This window comes from Rattus norvegicus, chromosome 16 (genome assembly GCF_036323735.1).
Source record: "Rattus norvegicus strain BN/NHsdMcwi chromosome 16, GRCr8, whole genome shotgun sequence".
Lineage (NCBI taxonomy): Eukaryota > Metazoa > Chordata > Mammalia > Rodentia > Muridae > Rattus > Rattus norvegicus.
In genome coordinates this window covers 87,434,272-87,454,742 of record NC_086034.1, presented here as the reverse complement: position 1 = coordinate 87,454,742, position 20,471 = coordinate 87,434,272, and the positions used below count along the sequence as shown (strand labels likewise).

General features: G+C 46.0%; 1 protein-coding gene across 1 annotated transcript; it reads left to right on the top strand.

The window, feature by feature from the left end:
* Positions 1–17,216: 17,216 nt before the first annotated feature.
* On the top strand, positions 17,217–19,248 carry Ikzf5l1 (IKAROS family zinc finger 5 like 1). Its single transcript, XM_008771418.4, has one exon. The coding sequence runs from the start codon at positions 17,541–17,543 to the stop codon at positions 18,732–18,734; it is 1,194 nt and encodes a 397-aa protein (XP_008769640.1). The 5' UTR covers positions 17,217–17,540; the 3' UTR covers positions 18,735–19,248.
* Positions 19,249–20,471: the final 1,223 nt, after the last annotated feature.

The window sequence follows — 20,471 nt, the reverse complement described above, 5'->3', positions numbered from 1 at the left end:
CACATGGGGATACATACATAGATACATACATAGATACATACATAGATACATACATACATACATACACACCAACACGCATACCAACCACTAAATTAGAACAATTCCCAGCGGAGTCCCAAGTTATCTTAGGAATGTATATGACAGAGCCAATGTTAAATACTTTTAATAAAGATTTGTTTGAAAGTTTCCATAATTTTGGATTTTCAAGAAATTCAAGGCCAGCCTGGGCTACACAATGAGCTCAGAGCCTAGTCTCAGAGAGCAATGGCTCTCTTTAAAGACATTGAAATGAAAAATGGGTTACGGCCTATCTCGTTGAGTCTTTTAGCTTTTGAGCTGCTATAACAAAATACTAATAACTCATTATTTTATACCCAAGAGAGAGTTGTTTCCCACAGTTCTGGGGGCTGAGAAATCTATTAAGTAGTGGGGGGTCTGTTTGTGCTAAGGGTTCTGTCTGAGCTTGTAGCAGGAGGCCTTAGGAGGGGAGAAAGAATACAAGAATGCATAAGGGCTCCCTTTTAAACATCTTAAGAACACTAGGCCAAAAAGCCCCAACCAAACAAAAATCACACACACACACACACACTAGACCCATTTTTTTTTTAAACCAAAGCCCCAGGGTTTACTCTCCTCCCCCAAAGGGCCCCATTTTTTTAATGCTGACACATTGCATATTAGGTCCAATTCAAGAATTTTGGAGGAAGGGTTCTTCCGGAGGTTCCAAGGCAGCCTGAAGCAGCATGGATTCCACTCTGCCTTGTGTGTGTGTGTGTGTGTGTGTGTGTGTGTGTGTGTGTGTAGGTTTTTTGTTGTTGTTTTTGTTTTGTTTTTTGAGACAACAGTTCTCTCTGCAGCTCTGGACAGCTCTGTGGCTATCATGGAATTAGCTCTGTAGTCCAGTCTGACCTGGAACTCAGAGATCTGCCTGCCTCTGCCTCCCAAATGCTGGGATTAAAGACATGCACCTTCACCACCCTAGCCTCTTTTTTTCTTTTTATGTGTGTGTAGTGCTGGGGATATAACCCAAGGTCTTGAGCACCGTAGGCAAGTGCCTTGCTTCTGTACTACATCCCAGCCACAGGACACCTTCTTATGAGAATCGGGTATTGTTTTCCTCCATGCTCCAGTGTGCCCTGGTCTTCATGACATCTGCAGACATCCCATCCTGTGTTTCAAGCTAGATAGGAGTTTGAGGGTAACACCCCCATCCCCCATCAGACTTGCAGTACCTTAGCAGTCTGCCAGTCACCTTAGTAATATTCTGTCTTGCCAAAAATTGCTCCTTGAGAGAGGCAGAGCCTCCTGATCTGCCTTTCAGCTAGTGAACCCATGTCAGGCCTAGTACCTGGTACTCGGGGAGCATTTGGCTAACATCATGAGTCAGTAAATAAATACAACAATTTTGTTTGGCCTCCATAGGAACATAAAACAGCTTTCTAGAAAATTTAAAATGACAGAACTTTGCACACTTTCAACCCAGAGTAAGCCACTTTCATCACAGCTCTGGCCATCGAATCTGGAGAACTCTAACTTCCAAAAACTACCTTTTGATTCAGTCTAAAACCGATCTTTTCTGAACAATACAAACAGCCTTTCCTTAAAGACAAACGGCCATCATTCTTCGTCTGAAACTAAGGTTGGGAGGGGCCAATATGATCCGAGGTTAATTATTCAAGACAAAAGAAAGCTCTCCTGTGCCCGCAGGAAGAAACTAACAGAAAATCTTTTACTAAGGAAAAGGCAAAAAGCACACACAGGTATGAGACACAGGGATCTGGGACCATGCTGTTCAAATGGCAGAGAAAAAAGGCCAGTAAAAGCTGTTGACACTACCAGGTTGAAAGGCACAGGACTTCCTTCCCAAAAGCTCGTTTGAATTGCACAGGATCACAAGACAGTGACAATATGGTAGCATGGGTTGATCTCTGAGAGCTGGGACAAGTAACCTGTCTAAAGTCAAGGCCAAATCTAGAGCATCAGAAAATGTAAACTTAATAAGAGAGGGCTTTTGTTTGTTTAATGGATTGTTTTCAGCAGCTACCTGGGAGTAGAGTGAAGGTACACGAAAGACCACTGCAGCACTGAGAAGCCCTGGCCAGGTCATATGCACCAATTCCACCAGTTAGGGAAAAAGAGGTCCTTCCCAAGACAGTATGTCTTGAAGCCCTGGGTGCCAAGAAGAAGGAGAGTTGGGATAGCAAATATGAGAAGGTTGGAGTAGGAGGCTGGCCAGCGCTACGGACACCAGGAAGAGAGGTGAACTTAACGAAAAGTCTGAGAGCAAACACATTCTCACTCCTCCTTGTATTCAAAGGAGCTCAGCTCACGGATGAGGAAAGGAAAAGACCACAAAGGGTCAATGTGTGGTCTCATCACAGGAGTCAAGAGTGCTTCAGAGAACCTTATTTGAAGCACATAAGGAAGGGGTTGTCTCTGTAAGCAGCCATATCCTGAACACAAAAGATAGGACATTTCTGGACCCTCCCCTGTGGCTCAGGGGCACCTGGTTTGAGTCTAAGTCCACTCTGCTAACAGAAAGGCTCTCGAAGGATAGACAGCTCAATAGCCTTTACTTCTCCCTTTTCTAGCCCTCTCTATAGAGATATTTTCCTTCCCTCTGGAAACCTCCTTTCACAATTCTTTGCCAAGTCACTTCCTTAGAAACTCTCCTGTGTTGGTTTTACTAAGGGAGCCTTTATTTCTCCAGTGCATGTGGACAGTCACCTGGCTGGATGCAAAATTCTCGATTATGGAGTTTTCCCATTTCAAAACTTTGTATGTTTCCCTCCACCCGTCTTGGTTTCTGGCTGACCAGCAGTCCCCTGTGCTGGCCTTGTCTTCTTGCTCAATGGGCAAAGTGTCCCCACCCTAAGCTCCTCCAAGTGTCTCTTTTTGCTGTTCTGCAATTTAGAATATGCCCACTGATTCACGTTAGATGAGTGCTTCCAGTGTCCCAGGCAGTAGGTCTGACGGGTTTCCCAGTAAAGGGCAGATACCGGGGCTGTCCCTCTGTCAAGTTCTCAGCAAGAGAGGGGGATATTACTGAAGTGATTGACAGCTACCCACAGTGCTGGGGAATCTGATGCAAATACCACCCTCATGTTTCCGTTCTTTAAAAAAAAAATTCTCATTTTTCTTTTTAAGATAAAGTCTCACGCTGTAACCCAGTCAGATCTTGAACTCCTCCCAGAGATCCATTTGCATCTCTCTTCAGAACCAGAGTTAAAGGTGTGTGTCCCCACACCATTCTGACTAGCTTGCACTAGACTTCTTTCTCGTTCCTCCTGCATCTTTAAAAACAAACAAACAAAAAAAAATTCTAAAGTTTCCTGTGAATTTTTTCTTAGCAGTGTTTCTTCTCTGCTTTCAAGTCCTGTCTGTCTGTCTCTCTGTCTGTCTGTCTGCTCACCTTTTCCCTCTCAGTCATGCACATATGAATCATAGATACTTGGAATTCCTGAACTGGAAACTCTAAAGTCTCTGTTCCAGTGAGCCTGATTCTGAGCCTTGCTTTGTCTCGTTAGATGTTTCCTTCTTGTCCTATCACATGGCTTACAATTCCTTGTTGAAAGACAGAAGTAAGGAATCTGGCAATAGGAGCTGAGAAGCTCAGTCTTTGACATAATGTGTCATGCTTAGTAAGGAGCTGTCAGGCTGCGTCTAAAACTGGCTGTACCCAGTTCTCAGCAGTTGCAATGTCCCTTTGAAGGAATGGAGGCACAACACCACGCTGCTCACGGCAGGCTGAGGGGTCCTTTAGATCTTTTAGGAAACTCGACTAGGGCCAAATCAGGGCTTATAGCTTCTGTGCAGTGAGTAGTTTAAGAACTAGGCAGTGGTAAGTAAAGATGGGTTTTTACTATTAAAAAATAGAAAGAACAGTGCTTAGAAAGAATAAAGCAAATTTTCAGAGCACAGATGTGGGCTTCTCAAAGAAGAGTTGCTTAAAGACATATTAAGTTTACATTAAACATTTCAGTAAATATCAACATTTACTTAAAGACATTATTGACAATAGATTTTTAAGCTCAGGGAAATAAAGGAGAGAAGCTATGGGAAAGAATAAGGCATGTTCAAATGTAGGTGTGGGCGTCATAACGGAGAGTCACAGCTACTTGTCCTAGCATTAGCCATATGTGTGTGTGTGTGTGTGTGTGTGTGTGTGTATACACACATATATATGTATAATATATGTATATATATCTGTGTATATATGTAAGTATAGACATATATATATATAAGTATATGTGTATACATATACACACATACTCCTAATGCCAGCAGCTCATCATGTATATTTATATATAAATATATACACATATGTATATACTATATATTTATACTCTTCGGGTGGCTCTTGAGTTACATTTCAAAGGGTTGCTAAGAAGCCTTTCCCCCTCTCTTCTCTTTGGTAAGTGAGACTATGGGGTGGCTGCAGAAGTAACTTGGATGGGGTTGCAATCTGGTAAGATATAAGGAGAGCTACAATGAAGAGTTTCGAGTGTGTCTTACTGTACATAGCTTCCTAGGAAACTATAGGTTTGTAGCTGGACCTCATGAAAAAGTTGACTCACCCAACTCCTCTCTTTTATTATTTTTATTTGGCATGTACAGGTGTGTATGCACATGCACACACACTCATGTGTGCCATGCTACGTGTATGTATCGGAGTCAGAGAACAACTTGTGGGAGTCACTTCTCTTCATCCACTGTGTGAAATAGAGCCCAGGTTATGTGGCACCTTTGCCCACTGAGCCGTCCTGCTAGGCTGGCCCTTGCCAGAATTCACTTTCTCAGCTTCAACCAAGCTTCTTCACAGTCTCCACTGATTTTTCCTTCCTATCCTGCCTTCCTTCTGGACTCTGCTTTAGTCTCTCTCGGGATCTCGGTTTCTGTGGAAACTCCTCCTTCCGTAGCTCCTGGCCTAGGCATGTCTTTCTCCTGTAGTCCCATTATGTCACCGGGTGATGTGGAAGTGTGTGCTGTGGTCAGGTCTGCATGAGCCTGCACCCCTGGGCTAAGTCCTTCACAAGTGTTTCTCAGGCCCAGACAACCGTGAGAGGACTTTTCTTCTGCCTTCACAGTGAGAAACAGTGGGAGTCCCAGAAGGAAAGACAGGCAAATCTTCTCCTTACCAGCAAGGTCCTCAGGAGTTTTTAACTCAATTTAGTTTGCACCTAACTGGAAGGGCTCATCAAAGTCTTCCAACCTACCCCTGGCTTTGGCCTCAAGTAAAGTAATCTGCATTCTCTACCTAATTCCTCCAACATCCATGGCTTCAGTTATCTCAAGGCCTACCTAGTCTGAGCACATTACACAGAAAATTCAGAAGCAAACGGTTCTCAGGTTTTAACCAGCACAGGGCTCTGAGTAGCAGGATAAAGTGTTGTGCTTTACCCTGCCTGGGATGCACAGTGTATCCATACAGTATAAGCTGCCTTCCCCTTAACTGCTAAGTAGCCATCTTGGTTAAACCCTCTCAGAGGTATGTGCTTTGTACATAGTAAAGCCTGTCACATATAGGGGGCTGTTGTCTGGTTTCATGAATCCATTGGAGCATTGGGCGTGCATGAGTCCTTGTAGATATGAAGTGGCTGTTATATTGAAGGGTCTCTTCTATTTTCAAGGTGTTGGTTTATCCAGTGACCACGGTCCTGTGACAGATCTAAGAAAAGTCATTGATTTTCCATTTCTTCAGCCTGTTCTTATCGTGTTGCGGAGAGCCATTCTAAGGTCCCTGCGAGTTTTATTGTTTGTTTCACATTTAAACAAACAAAGAAGTATACCTTTTCCTCCCCAAAATGTTGCTTTTGGTCACAGTGTCTCTTTTCTTTTCTTTTCTTTTTTTTTTTTTTTTTCAGAGCTGGGGACCGAACCCAGGGCCTTGCGCTCGCTAGGCAAGCGCTCTACCGCTGAGCTAAATCCCCAACCCCACAGTGTCTCTTCATAGCAGTAGTCACCCTAACTAGGACAGTGAGCTATTTATCACTATAGCGAGTACCTGGGATAATCGATTTACAGAGAAAAATGTTTATGTTAGCGGTGGCAGCCACGATTCATTAGTCCCTTTGCTCGGATAAGATGCAGGGCACATGATGGAGAAACAGCTCAACGTAGGACCATGAAGTGAAGGTGAGGAGTGCGGGTGCAGGAACCTCCCTCACCCTGAGGTACACCCCATGGTCTTAAGGCTTCTCCCCATCTCCCAATGCTTCCACCATCGTTCAGGTGCATCAACCTGGAGAGCAAGCCGTCAGCCCAAGAACCCTTAGAGGACATTCTACATCTATACCATGAGGCAGGGGTGTTGCACTAAGTGAGTCTGATGTGTTGGTCTTTAGATCAGGGAAACACTTTACTTACTTTTATTTAAAAAGAAACACCTTAAAATAGTCAAATTTTTATACATAACATTTCTTGTCATATTTGTGCTTTTAACAACAACAACAACAACAAAAAAGTTCGTCCCCTGATGACAAAATGTGCATGGGGCAGGAAGAAGAGATGGGCGTGATCAAGTATCTAGATTCTCATTGGGCAACTTCATTACTACCCAATGTCGTCCTCTGAAATTGTATGACATGTAACACATCCTCCTGAGCTCGCCAAGTGATCACCCCTCAAAAAAAGTCTGCGCTGCAGCCATTTAAAACTCAGAACCAGGTTTTATTTCATTCCTCTTTTTAAATCAGAGTACTTTGGCACTCCTCAGCCTCGCGCGAGGATAAAATAGACTGGGAGTGGATTTTCTTTTCTCGTCCTTGCTTACCATCCAAAAGTCTGTAATAGGAAGTAATACAAACCACTTCCTGTTCCAACTTCTGAACTGAAAGTCACCGTGAAGCTGACTGGCAGAGAGCAGCCATTTCCTTACACGTGAAGTGGACCAGGTACGCAGACAGGTCACAGTTCAAGGGGCTGGCCTCTGCCCTGCAGTGTGTGGGGGTTCAGCTGAGAAGATCAGAGGGGAGATGGCAGAAGCCAGAAGAGGCAGTGTGCCTGCACGGTCAGCTGGTGATGCTTGCTGAGCGGTTCTTCAGTCATATGTCCGGCAGTCCACTGTCTACACTCTTAGCTGTGTCTACCAGCTGTACCTACATGTGGCTTTTACTGATTGATGGGTATGAGTGTCTCCTTGTTTGTACGTGTGTACTCTGAGAGGCCAGACAAAGGTATCAGATCCCCTGGAACCGTAGTAAGAGTTGTGAGGTACCATGTGGGTTCTGGAGTAACCAGTGCTCTTAACAGCTGAGCTGCCTCTCCACCATCTATCTGTCTGTCTGTCCATCCACCCATCCATCCACCCATCCATCCATCCATCCATCCATCCATCCATCCGTCCATCCATCCATCTACTTATGGTTTTGAGACACGATGTCACTGTGGAGCCCTGGATGGCACCCAGACTGGACTCAAACTTACTTTGTAGGCTGCCCTCAAAAGTGAGTGTGATGGTTTGCATATGCTTGGCCTAGGGAGTGACACTATGAGGAGTTGTGGCCTTGTTGGAGGTGGGGGTGGGCTTGGAGACCCTCCTCCTAGCCGCCTGAGGATGCTAGTCTGTTCCTGGCTTCCTTCCGGTGAAGACGTAGAACACTCAGCTCGTCCTTCGCCAGCCTGCCTGGATTCTGTCATGCTCCTGCCTTCGTGATAATGGACTGAGCCTCCGAATCCATAAGCTAGCCCCAATTAAATGCTGTCCTTTATATAACGTGCATCGATCATGGTGTCTGATCACAGCAGTAAGACCCTAACTAAGACAGTGAGATTGCCCTGCATTTGCCTCCCCAGCACGTGGCAGGCAGGGACTTTAGTTAAGGTGGCAGACAAGCACTGGGGTGTCCATTCTGTGATTTTGAGTGAGATGTTACACCTCTTGTAGCCCTTAATTTCCTCAACTGCAAGATGAGGGTTTGTGCCGGGTGGGATCCCCATGTCTTTCCCAGAACTGTGGTTTGGTTTGCAAGCATGCGAATCAAAACGTGAGGGGTTCCAGACTGAATTTGAATTTACAACAGGCTTTTATCTGAGAAGACTTTTTTTTTTTTGCAGCACACACAGCTATCAGGACAGAGTGAAGTAGACACACGTGCTGCCTCGATCCTTCAATTCTATTCCATCTCATTAGTATTGAAACTAGTTTTTTTTCTTTTCTTTTCTTTCAGAGCTGGGGACTGAACCCAGGGCCTTGTGCTTGCTAGGCAAGTGCTCTACCACTGAGCTTAATCCCCAACCCCTGAAACTGTCTTTTACCAGAGCACTGCTGCTGTTCTTGGTCTCCTTGACGGTCCATACAGTGCTCACCTTGCATGGCGGTGGTATTCTGACCTCTTACTATTGTGATCCTGGCTGGTCATGAACAGCCCTTAGTAAGGGTTTTTATTGCTATGACAAAACACCATAGTCAAAAAGGAAGTTGGGGAGAAAATGATTCATTTGGCTTACACTTCCATATTGCTGTTCCTTATGGAAAGATGTCAGGACAAGAACTCAAACAAGGTCAGAACCTAGAGGCAGGGAGGGATGCAGAGGCCATAGAGGGGTGTTTCATACTGGCTTGCTTCCCCTGGCTTGCTCAGCTTGCTTTCTTATAAAGCCCAGGACCACCAGCCCAGGGGCAGCACCACCCACAATGGGCCGGGTCCTCCCCCATTTATCAATAATTAAGAGAATGCCTTATACCTGGATCTCATGAAGGCATTTTCTCAACTGAGGCTCATTCCTCTCTGATGACTTTAGCTTGCGTCTAGTTGATACAAAACCAGTCAGTACAGAGACATTGACAGTTCATTTAGCCCTCTGTGACAAAGGCCTCCTTCTGTACCCACTACAACACCATAGCATCAAGCATGATGGTTCTTATATGTAATCCTAACATTTGGGAGGCTGAGTTAAGAAGACAAAGTATTTAAGCCCAGCCTGAGCTATAATAAAATCTCGTCTCAAAACAAACAAACACAGAGCAAAGGAGAAAGGCTCAGGATACAAGGGTTTAAGGCACCGGAGCAAAGTTGGTGTGGTTAGCAGGCCCAGGCATCAATGGGATGCACACTTACAGTTCCAACGCTTGGGAGGTTGCGACGGTTTGAATGTTCTTGGCACAAGGAGTGGCACTGTTAGGAGTTATGGCCTTGTTGGAGTAGATGTGATCTTGCTGGAGGAAGTGTGTTACTGTGGGGGTGGGGGTGAGCTTTGAGGCCCTCCTAGCCAAGTGGGAGCAGTCTTCTGTTTACCCTCAGAACAAGATGTAGAACTCTCAGCTCCTCCTGCACCATGCCTGCCTGGATGCTGCCATGCTCGCACCTTGATGACAATGGACTGAACCTCTGAACCTGTAAGCCAGCCCCAATTAAACGTCCTTTATAAGAATTGCCCTGGTCATGGTGTCTGTTCACAGAATGGGAATCCTAACTAAGACAGAGGCCAATCTGACTATATAAGGAGATCCTGTTTCGACCTTTTTTCAAAAAGCAAAATTGGAGTGGTGTTCAAACTGAATGTGGTTGGGCATGATGGGTGGGCATGTCTTGTCTAGACCTTTATGTAAAGAATATTTCCAGAAGGGTCTAACCAGGCTCCTTTGGACCCTTGAAGGAAAAGGCTCTGTCTCCAGTTGCAATGACATCCTTGGTGTGGCCCATGACACCACTAATCTGCTACCGGCTAGAAACAAAACTCAGCATTTCCCCTGAGTCCTCATGACAACTATCTAATGTATATTAGACATATATGTTAGATGCACTGTCTTATTCGTCTCCTTTAATTTACAAGGCAAAGACAGGCTGCTGGTGACTTTCCGCCTCTTGTCTAGGATGGTCCACTGCTAAATCACAGAATTTGCTGCTTGAACCCAGGACACTGACCTCTGAGCCCATACCCATCCACTGGCCATAAACACATAGGTTTTTCATGTTTTCTTTATAGCCATTCAGCACAGAAGCCTTGGTGCCATCTTTGATCGTAACACTGCCCCCTGCTTTAGTGACCACTGATGCCCTGGGCCAGCCACACTGTGTACAGAGCCCACTGTGAAATGAAAATGTGGGGCTCTTGTTGCAACAACAGAAGTCCTGTTGGAGACACTAACATTTAGAACTTTTCCTTTCTTCAGCGGGCGCTCCCTTAGCTGGAAGTCAGAGTTGGTTTGCTAACTGAATGCTTAAAGCGTCCACGATTCGTGGATGAAACCCCAGACTCAAATGGTATGTAAAGTATGTATAAAACACAGAGTGCTTATTCTGCAGAAGTCCAGCATGCTGGAGTCTCCCCATTACCAAGATAGAGAGACAACCCAATGAGTTTGAAGGCCTGATTTAAAGCAGGTTAGGGAATTCCAGGATAGGTGACCTTTATCTCTAAGGACATTCCATTACCAGGGCGTGGAGGCCGGAAATCTTACTGAGGAAGTCCAGGGTAGGTGGTCTCTATCTTACTCCATCTCTAGGGATGTTTCATTACCTGGGTGTGAGGGCCGGAACCTGTTACCCAGGAGGTATGGAAACTTGCTGACCCATTGTCCTTGCTTCAGGCTACCTGGCTGGGAACTTTCTAGTTTCTGACTAGCTGCCTGAAGGTTTTTTTTTTTAACTGACTTGCCTGGACTTTCCGAGTTCTTAGGCCTAGTCTCCTAGACCGATTTCAATACTACGACATTTCCTTTGGCAGGCAGGTGCTCCCAGACAAGCACAGACATTCTGAGGTACTAGGGACTCCCTGCCTGGGACTCTGAACTTGGCAGAGAGGAGGTGGCACAGTCAGGCAGGTGATCTAGGTGTAGCTTCTCTCTGGGATCCAGCTAGGCGTCTGGAAGGGGGCTTGACTATTACCGTAGGTACACGCTTTGCTAAAATGAGGGGGTCAGGGAAGTAGCTGAAGGTGTGGCTCTGTTGGGAGCTGAGGTCCAAGTCATCATACCTCCCTAACAAGATACACATTCACAGATTAAGGACAGTGCCAGAGCGTGGTGACACATGCCTTTAATTGCAGAAGGCAGGGGTGGGATCCCAGTCCAAGGTCAGCATGTTCTACAAAAGAAATTCCAGAAAAGCCAGGGCTCCACAGAGAAACCCTGTCTTGAGCCTCCCTTCACTGATACCACAACACACCCCTTCCTGAGTGAAAAGAACATTGTCAGGAGGGGAATATATACAGTGTGTGTGTGTGTGTGTGTGTGTGTGTGTGTGTGTGTGTGTGTGTGTTTGCTTGAGACAGTCTACACACTATGCAGCCTTGGCTGGCCTGGAATTCACTATGTTGAATTCACCGGGATCCACCTGACTCTGCCTCCTGAATGCTGTGATTAAAGGAGTGTGCCACATGGCCTGGATGAGCACAAGCGCTTTAAGACAAGCGCTGGCCATGTAGACGCAGGGTTCCATGGGCCTGCCCCTGCCCGCACTCACCCCGCCCCTGTGTCTCTGAAGGCATCGCTGAACCACTGGTTCAACCACTGTGTGAACACAAGTGCTGATAACCCTGAGATCTGATTACCAGTGCGAGTGCACACGCACACGTAATATGAAACGTTTTGAGCCGTCTTTCGTACTTTCAGGCAAAATCTGTACTCACAGGTGACCTTCAGCCTACTTGCCTTCTTCAAACTGATTTTTCTTATTGATATCTCTCCCGTGATCTTGCTTTCCATCCAACTCAGGACATTATTCCCCTTATTCACGAAGCCCTCAGGAAAGGGCAGCCCCGTTCTTTTAATCCGAGGTTTTCCACTGAGCCCTGTGTTCTCTACGTTTGAAATCTGCATTCCCGTCCACACTCCACTATCCTGCCAGAATGACCTCCTTACCTTAGGAAGAGCCCTGTCCTACAAGCATGGTAAGCGCCAGCCTTGATGCCCAGGAGAGGCGATGCCCAAGTAAGCGCTTTTACTTCCCAGTCTCTCTGGCTGTATGAGGGCTCAGCCACCCACAGAGGTAGTGGTTTGGGAAGTTGCCTCTACTGTCTGTTCTCTCTTCCATTTCCATGTTCCATTTCCCTACCACACTTCTAAACAGCTTACCGCCGAAGCCGAGTCTTCTGGCCTTGTTTTGTGTATTTATGCACTTCGTGACTAAGTTCAAACGTGCTCTACACAGCGGATGTGGGTGGCATAATCTCAACATGGACACACATTATAATGAGTTGGGAGAAGGGCAAGTCAGAAACCAGTCTGGGCTACCTAAGGCGCTGCTGTCTCAGGCAATCAAACACTAAACACAAGGAAGATCTGCCTTTGTACGCAACTGTTAACCGGATCCATGTGTGAATGCAGATCCTTTCCTGGTCGTAGACAACTTCAACCAACTTCCTTTCTTTCACACTGGGGACTTGATTTGGTGGCCTTTGTGTTACTTTCTGCATTGTCCAAAGTTGACAAAACAACTTAGTCCCAGTAACCCCACCCTTCATTATCTGATAACCTCATTGGAGTGGGCATGACCTTGTTGGAGTGGGCGTGGCCTTGTTGGAGTGGGCGTGGCCTTGTTGGAGGAAGTTTGTCAATTAAGACTGGCTTTGAAGTTTCAGATGCTCAAACTAGGATCAGTGTCACTCTCTCTTCCTGCTGCCTGAGGATTCAGTTGAACTCTCAGCTACCTCTCCAGCGCCATTTCTGCCTGCCTGCCTGCCTCCATGTTACCTGCCATGAAGAACATGGAATAAACCATTCTCAACTGTAGCCAGCCCGATTAAATGTTTCTCTTCATAAGACTTACCATAGTCATGGCGTTTCTTCACATCAATAGAAACCCTAACTGAGACAGTATCTGAGGAGATAAAGTCCTCCTGTAGACTGTAGCCCAGGAAGTATCAGCCTGTGTTCAGCAAGAAGAGCTCTGTTACATAGCTGCACCCCCCCTGCCTCTCAAGCCTCCACTTGATCATTTCTCCCTACTGACCTCTACTCTGCTCCTTAGCTATAAGTCCCTTAGCTTTATGTATCTGCCAAGTGTGGTGGTCTACACCTTTACTCCAGGAACTTGTGAGGTGAAGGAAGACAGATCTCTAGGAGTTTGAGGCAGATGAGGTCTCTACAGTGAGATCTAGGCTAGCCAGGGCTACACTGTGAGACCTTGCCTCAAAAAGGAATTATCGGTGCTCTAAGTGTTTTGCTTCACTGTTCCTGGTGGCTGGGAAGTCCAAGGTCAAAGGCCAGCAGGTGCGGTGTTTGTTGAGAACATGCTCCGTGCATCGAACAAAAGTGTGGATTTCAGGCTGTGTCCTCATGTGGCAAAGGGGTGCCCCTGATGTATCTTGCTCATACTGCCCTCCATGATTAGAAAGTTTTGCCACAGTGTCTCCCACATTCTCCCCCATACCATACCGTCTTTAGTCAAGGCCCCCTGCTTTTCCTTGCTGCCCTTGAAGTTGAGCCCTACCTCTCTCCTTGTTGCAAACCCCACCACCCGGAGTCCCTACACCCATCACAATGCTATGAGAATGCCCACCTTACTCTTTTCCTTTCAATAGATGTATAACATATTAGAACCCAACACGGAACAGACAGGCTGTGCTCAGTGTACACTACAGTTCCTGAGACTATGAGCCAGGGCTGAGACAAGTCACAAGGACTACATGTGACAGAATAGACAAAGGAAATGAAGAGGACCACAAAAACAACAAAGGCAGAGCCTACTTTTGGCTGAAAGCCACCACTGTTCATCCTCTTAACACATGGTTTAACATAACCTGCTCCATTGGTTTGGAAGGAGCTGAAGGGAAGGGGCGGGGCTCTTGATTCCGTCAAAGCTCTTTCTTTCTGGATCCAGGTGACAATGAGCAAGGATCTCACCAGGCAGAGCAAACAATGTCTGTTATTCCACTGGCTTTCACTGACCCGAGACTTGGTTATAAGGAAGTCACCTGACAAGCCATCTGAGAACCTGTGAGTGCAGACACACCCACTTATCAGGAAGGAACATATCTACAATTTAACAGCTGGGCTTTCCAAGTGCAGTGCACAGTGTCCCATTTAAAAAAAAAACACCAAAAAGCATGCAGTTGCTAAACGATGGGTTCCTGACAGCAAGCTGCCGGGATGGGAATGCTCTGCTGCGTGACTTCATGCTTCTTGGCGATTCTGGACATTTACAAACTTTGCAGGTAAGCTACAGAACACTGTTAATTTCAACTCCAGACTAACAATAATTTATTTCTTGAGTAAGCGTGTCATAAATGCTGTATTGCACGTATACAATTTATGAGACATATTTACACCAAAACATTGTGTTATTTACGGAAATTCAAAGAAGCTAGGAATCCTGCCCTTCCCTTTGCTGAATCTCCCAATGTTAACACCCTTGCTTTCCTGTCAGAAGTTCTTGCAGAACACATGAGTGGCTAGGACCTGTTGACAGTGCCTCCCAGACCACATAGCTGTGGAAGATCTTGTGGATGCACAATATGGTAACTTTACTCTGGAACACCGTTGAATACTCTGACCAGCCCAAGACCATACCCACCTTCCCTGCCACTAATCTGAGCAGCAGAAGGCTGTCCAACTTGATTTTTATTTTGTAGCAGATGAATGGGACACTCTTATATCTCAACCTAGCTAATATATTTTCTTGCTGAGGGTCAAGTTGAACATTTTTTTAAAAATCTGTTTAAGGACTCATGGTAGTTTAAATAAGATAGTCTTGTGCATGTGAACACTTGGTCCATAGTTGGCCGTCTTGCTTGGGAAGTCTTAGGTGTGGCTTTGCGGGAGGAAGTGTTGTATCAATGGAGATGGGCCTTGAGGGTTTCAAGACTTGTTATCTTTCCCAGTTCACTCTCTGCTTTGTGCCTGTGGTTCAAGGTGTGAGACCTCAGCTTCCTCTTCCAATGACACTTCCTGTCCCGACATCATAGACACCAATCCTCTGCAGCTGTATCCCAAATAACTCCTTCCTTATATGTGTTGACGTGGTGTTTTTAATCGTAGGAACAGGAAGAAACTAATAGAGAAGTTGGTAGTGGGGATTGTACTATTGCCGTTACAGTTCGAACTGTGTTGATTTTGGTTGAGGAATGTGGCTGAGTTTTGGTAGCTAGAGTAGAAAAACAGGGCTTACTGGGACATCTGCAAGACTGGGAGATACTGCCCAGAACAATTGAAACTGTGGCGACTCAGCTCGAGAGGTTTCAGAAAGGCACAGTATTAGCACCCAGGTTAGAGACCCTTCCTATGATTTTTTTGACAAAGATTGTGGGTGCTTTTCTACTAATGTCCTAAGATCTTGCCTGAGGCTAAATTTAAGTATAAAGTACTACGGATTAGGAATTGGTCCAGCCCTTAATAGCACTTGTCCCTGCAGAGATTCGAAACTGCATTTAGTTCCCAGCACCTACATAGTGGCTCGAGGCAATCTGTAATTCCAGTTCTAAGGGTCTCAGCTGTCCTCCTCTGACCTCCACTGGCACCAGGCATATACATGGTGTGCATATAAACATGCACAAAATACCCATATACACAGAGTAAAATAAACATATCTTAAAAATTAAAAGCAATGGGCTAAGTTCTCTGGCAGAAGAGATTTTCAGATGCCCTGACAGTGGTTTTGTCACATGTTTATTCGTAGTCACTCATATCTGGGACTACAATGAAAAAGAACAAATAGGGTATATAAACACACACACACACACACACACACACACACACACACACACACACACACAGTTTCGAGAGAAAAGAACATTTGGCCAGCTTAGTGTTCCAGGGAAACTTGCACTGGACGAGAGACTATTACTGTAAATATATTGGGCTCTTGAAACCTCAAAGCTCACCCCTAGTGACACACATTCTCCAACAAGGCCACATCTACTCCAACAAGGCCACACCTCCTATGGTGCCACTCCCCATGAACCTATGGGGAACAATTTTGTTCAAATCACCTCAAACACTTACGTCGGTGCTGTGCAGAAGCAGACAAGGGCTCACACACATTTCTCTGCTCCATAAGCTGGTAATGGCATTGCAGCAGAACCCAGTGAGGGAGGACTGGAGGTAAGGAATGGAGCCCAAAGCACCACCCCAGCAACAGGTGCCCAGCCTTTGAGAACTGATGATCCTCTCATTCACTGAATGCTTGGCCTACTAGGCAATAATCCTGAGATTCACTTGCATGTTGTCTGAGGCCTGAAGAAAACCAGGCAAGAGCTAGAAAATCAAGCCTACAGTTTTATCTGCTTAGATGAATAGAGACTTTGATGCATTTTAGAGTATCTGACTGTTTAATTTGCTTCAAAAAAGGTGGTCACGCTCCCAGTGATGGGTTGGAGCTGAGGGTCACACATCTGTCCTGTCAGTTTTCGTCTGTCTAAAGTGGTTAACATTTGTGCCTAACCAGACTACATGCCCTACTGGGCGTCAGATGCTAGGAGTCAGGGCTCATTTTATTTTATGCTGGGTTTCGCAGTCTCTGAATGTACGTGGGTGGATGTGCTTTGACTGTGGTCATGAACGCTCTTGATTGAGTACTTTTATTTAGCAAAACTTAATGACTGGATTAAAAACAAACCTTTCTCTCAGATGAGAGGGAATAAGGTTTAATCATTATTGTTTTTCAGATCTCGTCCCCATTCTCCCACAACTAAAGCCTATTATATTATTATAGGGACTTCCATTTAAACATAAAAGGCACAAACACGTAATTAACAGTTTCCATACCCTTAACAACCCTCAAGAAAATGATGGAATGGTGGAAAGCAATTTTGACAAAAGGTGGTGTAAAGAACATGGGGGAAAAAAAACAGGGGAAGGGACAACATCAGACAAATTCAGGGCAATCTTAGAGGCTGAAAGCGAAACGGGAGTTAGAAAGCTGAGTTAGAAAGGTAGAGAGGGGACTCGGAAGTCTGAACATTTCTAGGTGGAGAGTCAAGAAAATGTTCCGTGGATCTTCAGGGATGGGAGAAGGCAGCAGACAGGCATGGGCCGTAGGAATGGGTAACCATTTGCGTGCAGCATGTTCCACCTCGATTTCATCTCTCTCCATCAATGACCAGTTGGCCCAGCCCCACAGATGTCCACTAGGGTAATACTTTGCTTGGAACAAAGAATCCTGACCCTGGGATAGCAGGAACAGTAGAAGGAGAGAAGGTTAAGTGTTCTGGGATGGAAATATGGATAAAGTTAAAGTATAACCAAAGGTAGTCTGCCATCTGTAACGTTTTCCCATGGAGCCATCTGTCGCCCCTGCATGCGTCTTGCACGTGGCCTGTGGTATGTGTAGGTGTGTGCTGCACGTGGCTCTTCCTCCGCAGCGTTCGTCTCGGTCTGCCCCTCTAGCCTCACTCTCGCGAGTCTTGGGTAAACCTCAGACAAGAAGAGACATGGCCAACAAGCAAGGCGGGTTGAAGGCTGAGGTGAACAAGGCTGATCTTGTGGGCCTTTGTTTTTAGACTGTGTGTCTCAGAAAGATTTTCCAGGCTCCTGACTTCATCAGCACTGGGGTGTCAAGAAAGGCGGAGCGACGGGAGGACTTCCGGTAGGGCCAGCCTCAGGGAGACGGAAGTAGGCCAGGGAGTAAGTGGCTTAAGGACTGGAGGGGTGTAAGGTGGAGATGGAGGAGAAGGTGGAGCCACAGGACTTCCTGAAGAGCTTCAGGGAGTTCCTGAGCCAGCAGACCCACTGTAGAGAGAACATGCTGGCTGGGGACCTTACTCAGGCCCAAGGTCCCGGAGCCCCCGGGGATGTCCTGGACAAGAGCCGGGTGCTGATGCTGGACGACTTCGAAAGGACCGTGGACGGGAAGCTGCAGTGCTCATACTGTGGCTATTCCAGCCAGAGAACAGCTCGGCTGATGGAACATACGAGAATCCACACGGGCGAGAAGCCGCACAGGTGTCGCCTGTGCCCCTTTGCCTCGGCGTACGAGCGGTACCTCGAAGCCCACATGCGTTCCCACACCGGAGAAAAGCCATACAAGTGTGAATTGTGCGCCTATCGCTGCAATTACGGAAGCAACCTGTCCCACCACCGTAGGCGCAAGCACAATTTGTTACCGCTGACAGGTCCCAGGGCCTCCTTAAGCAGCGTGAAAATGTGGGGCACCTTACAGAGTAAGAGCAACGTGGAGGATGGCAAGCAAGGGGTGCTCATCGCCTTAACTCCGCCTTCTGTGGTTCAGAAACCAGATCACCTGAGTGATTCCACACACACGATCCCAAATGTTCAGAATGGCTTCTGTGACAGTACGGATCAAACTTCAGTTTGCAGACTGCCGAGGGACCCACAAGGACTCTTGTTTGTGGATGATCCTTTGAATCAGCTGTCTGACCTAGCAGGACACTGGTCCACCTTGCCACCCGAAAACCAAAACTCCATCTCTGCTGATGTAGACTCCATCCTAGAAGAGTGGAAGCCTTTCGTGATGCAACAGCCCTCTGCCCAAGGGAGTGTCCCTCAGAGCTCTCTCATACTCTTCAGGCTTTCTCCACCGTCGTCGTCGTCGTCGTTGAGTCAGAGGGACTGCAGTCCACTGGCAGGGCCCAGCAGGCAGCCAAGTGGCTACCCCAGTACTCCCATCCTTGGAAACAGCCAGCCAAGCAGTCCAGCCCCAACCTTGAAGGTGCAGGGCCCTCAGCTTCTTTACTTCTGCCAGCACTGTGACACATACTTTGCAGACAATGTCCTTTACACTATTCATATGGGATGCCACGGGTATGACAATCCCTTCCAGTGTAACATATGTGGATTCAACTGTGAGAACAAGTATGACTTTGCCTGCCACTTTGCACGAGGTCAACATAACTAGAGCTGAGGAGGACCAGCTGTCGCTTTACCCATGTTAGCCTTTTGGTGTGTTTGTAGTTTGGTTTTAGGTTTTAGTTACTCTTGGTTAAGGCTTTTTCTAATTTAAAGCTTGCTGTAGTTGGTAGAAACCTCTCTTCCCACTCCTCTTTTGATACAATTCGACCTGGTCAGGGTTGTATGATAGATACTTACCCTTTTCTTTCCATCAGAAAGTCATGTGACAATTGATGTTCAATCAAAACCTTACAATGTATTCAGATGTATTTTCTCTGTTTACGACCCTTTAGGCTTTAAGGATTGTTCACACTCTTGGCATTTCTCATAGTCATTGAATTTAGGTATTATTTCTGTTGTATTTCAAAATGGAATAATTTCCCCCTATAAATTGGTTGCACCCTCTTTCCTTGCTGGTATTGACTTTAAAGTTGCCTGTAGTTGAAATATTGTCTAGTTCCTATACTGAAATTGGACTAGTAGTTTCAAGTGGAAATAACAAGGCTGTCTCAGTATAGTAATAGTAATTGTTTGTTTTTTTTTCTACAAAGTGGATATAAAACAATTTTTTGAAGTTAAAATAGGTGAAAGTTCTGAGAAAAAAAAAGAAACTTGGGACCAAGTTTCCCTTAAACTAAATAGTGTGTTTAATATTTAACACCATGGAGACAGTGTCTTATTTAGATATGTTAATAACCCATTGAGTTGTTAATGTTTCAAGTTTGTTTTCTAAAACCAGAGGAAAAGGTAGCACAATATGAGGCACCTTTTTGCAGTTTCAACTTCTTAGTTAAATTCTTCATTGCCACATGACTGGTATTAGTTAAGATTGGTAACTTTATTTATTAGTTGATTGATTGATTATGAGTACACTGTAACTGTCTTCAGACACACCAGAAGAGGGCATTAGATCCTATTACAGATGGCTGTGAGCCAGCATGTGGTTGTTGGGAATTGAACTCAGGACCTTCAGAAGAGCAGCCAGTGCTCTTAACCCCCGAGCCATCTCTCCACCCGAGATTGGTAACTTGAACGACACTGTTTCTCAGATTCTCTTGATGACCAAAACAGCAAGAGGCAGAGTGAGATTTACCCATTTGAAATTACAGCTGTTCCCTGAGCCCTTCTGAGGCAGCCAGTGACCCCCCTACCAGTTCCTGAACTGTGAACTTCAGGCCTCTAGGGCTACATAGAGTATGTTATCGCTGCTGCTATGTTCATATGACTTTGATAGAACAGCCACAGAAGCTTCAGGCGAGGCTTCTGGGAAAATCTGATCTTCAACTTTCTGTGTGCCTTACTGAAAAAGGAAGTATCACGCCCCCCCCCCCCCCCGACTGTTCTTATGAGCCTGCACACTAAGGCTAAACAGACCCACTTCCCCAGTGCTCTTCTTTTGCCTCTAGGGATGCTCCTGGCAAGATCTGATGGCACAGGGTGAGAGGCCCAACCCCGCAGAAGCTTTCCTTCATTATACTGCATGGGCAACAGGGGCCAATAGAATCTATGTTAACCGTTGCTCTCCTGCAGGACCCAGCCTGACCTCTACTGTGTCTACTGTAGCTCTCCTGTCTTGTAGCAGCAGCAGGGCTTATTCCAGGAAGGCACCCACAGAGGAGAGGAGCTGGTAGTCCTGCCTCATACTCCACACGCCACATCTACGTCGCTAACCCTCAACTGCAGGTACAGCACTGCAAGTGCCTGCTGCCCTGCTCCTGTCAGACTGAGGCTAGGAATGGCTTCT

Bases quoted from the DNA above. Each gene is read 5' to 3' on its own strand.
- Ikzf5l1 (XM_008771418.4), top strand. From the start codon at position 17,541: ATGGAGGAGAAGGTGGAGCCACAGGACTTCCTGAAGAGCTTCAGGGAG.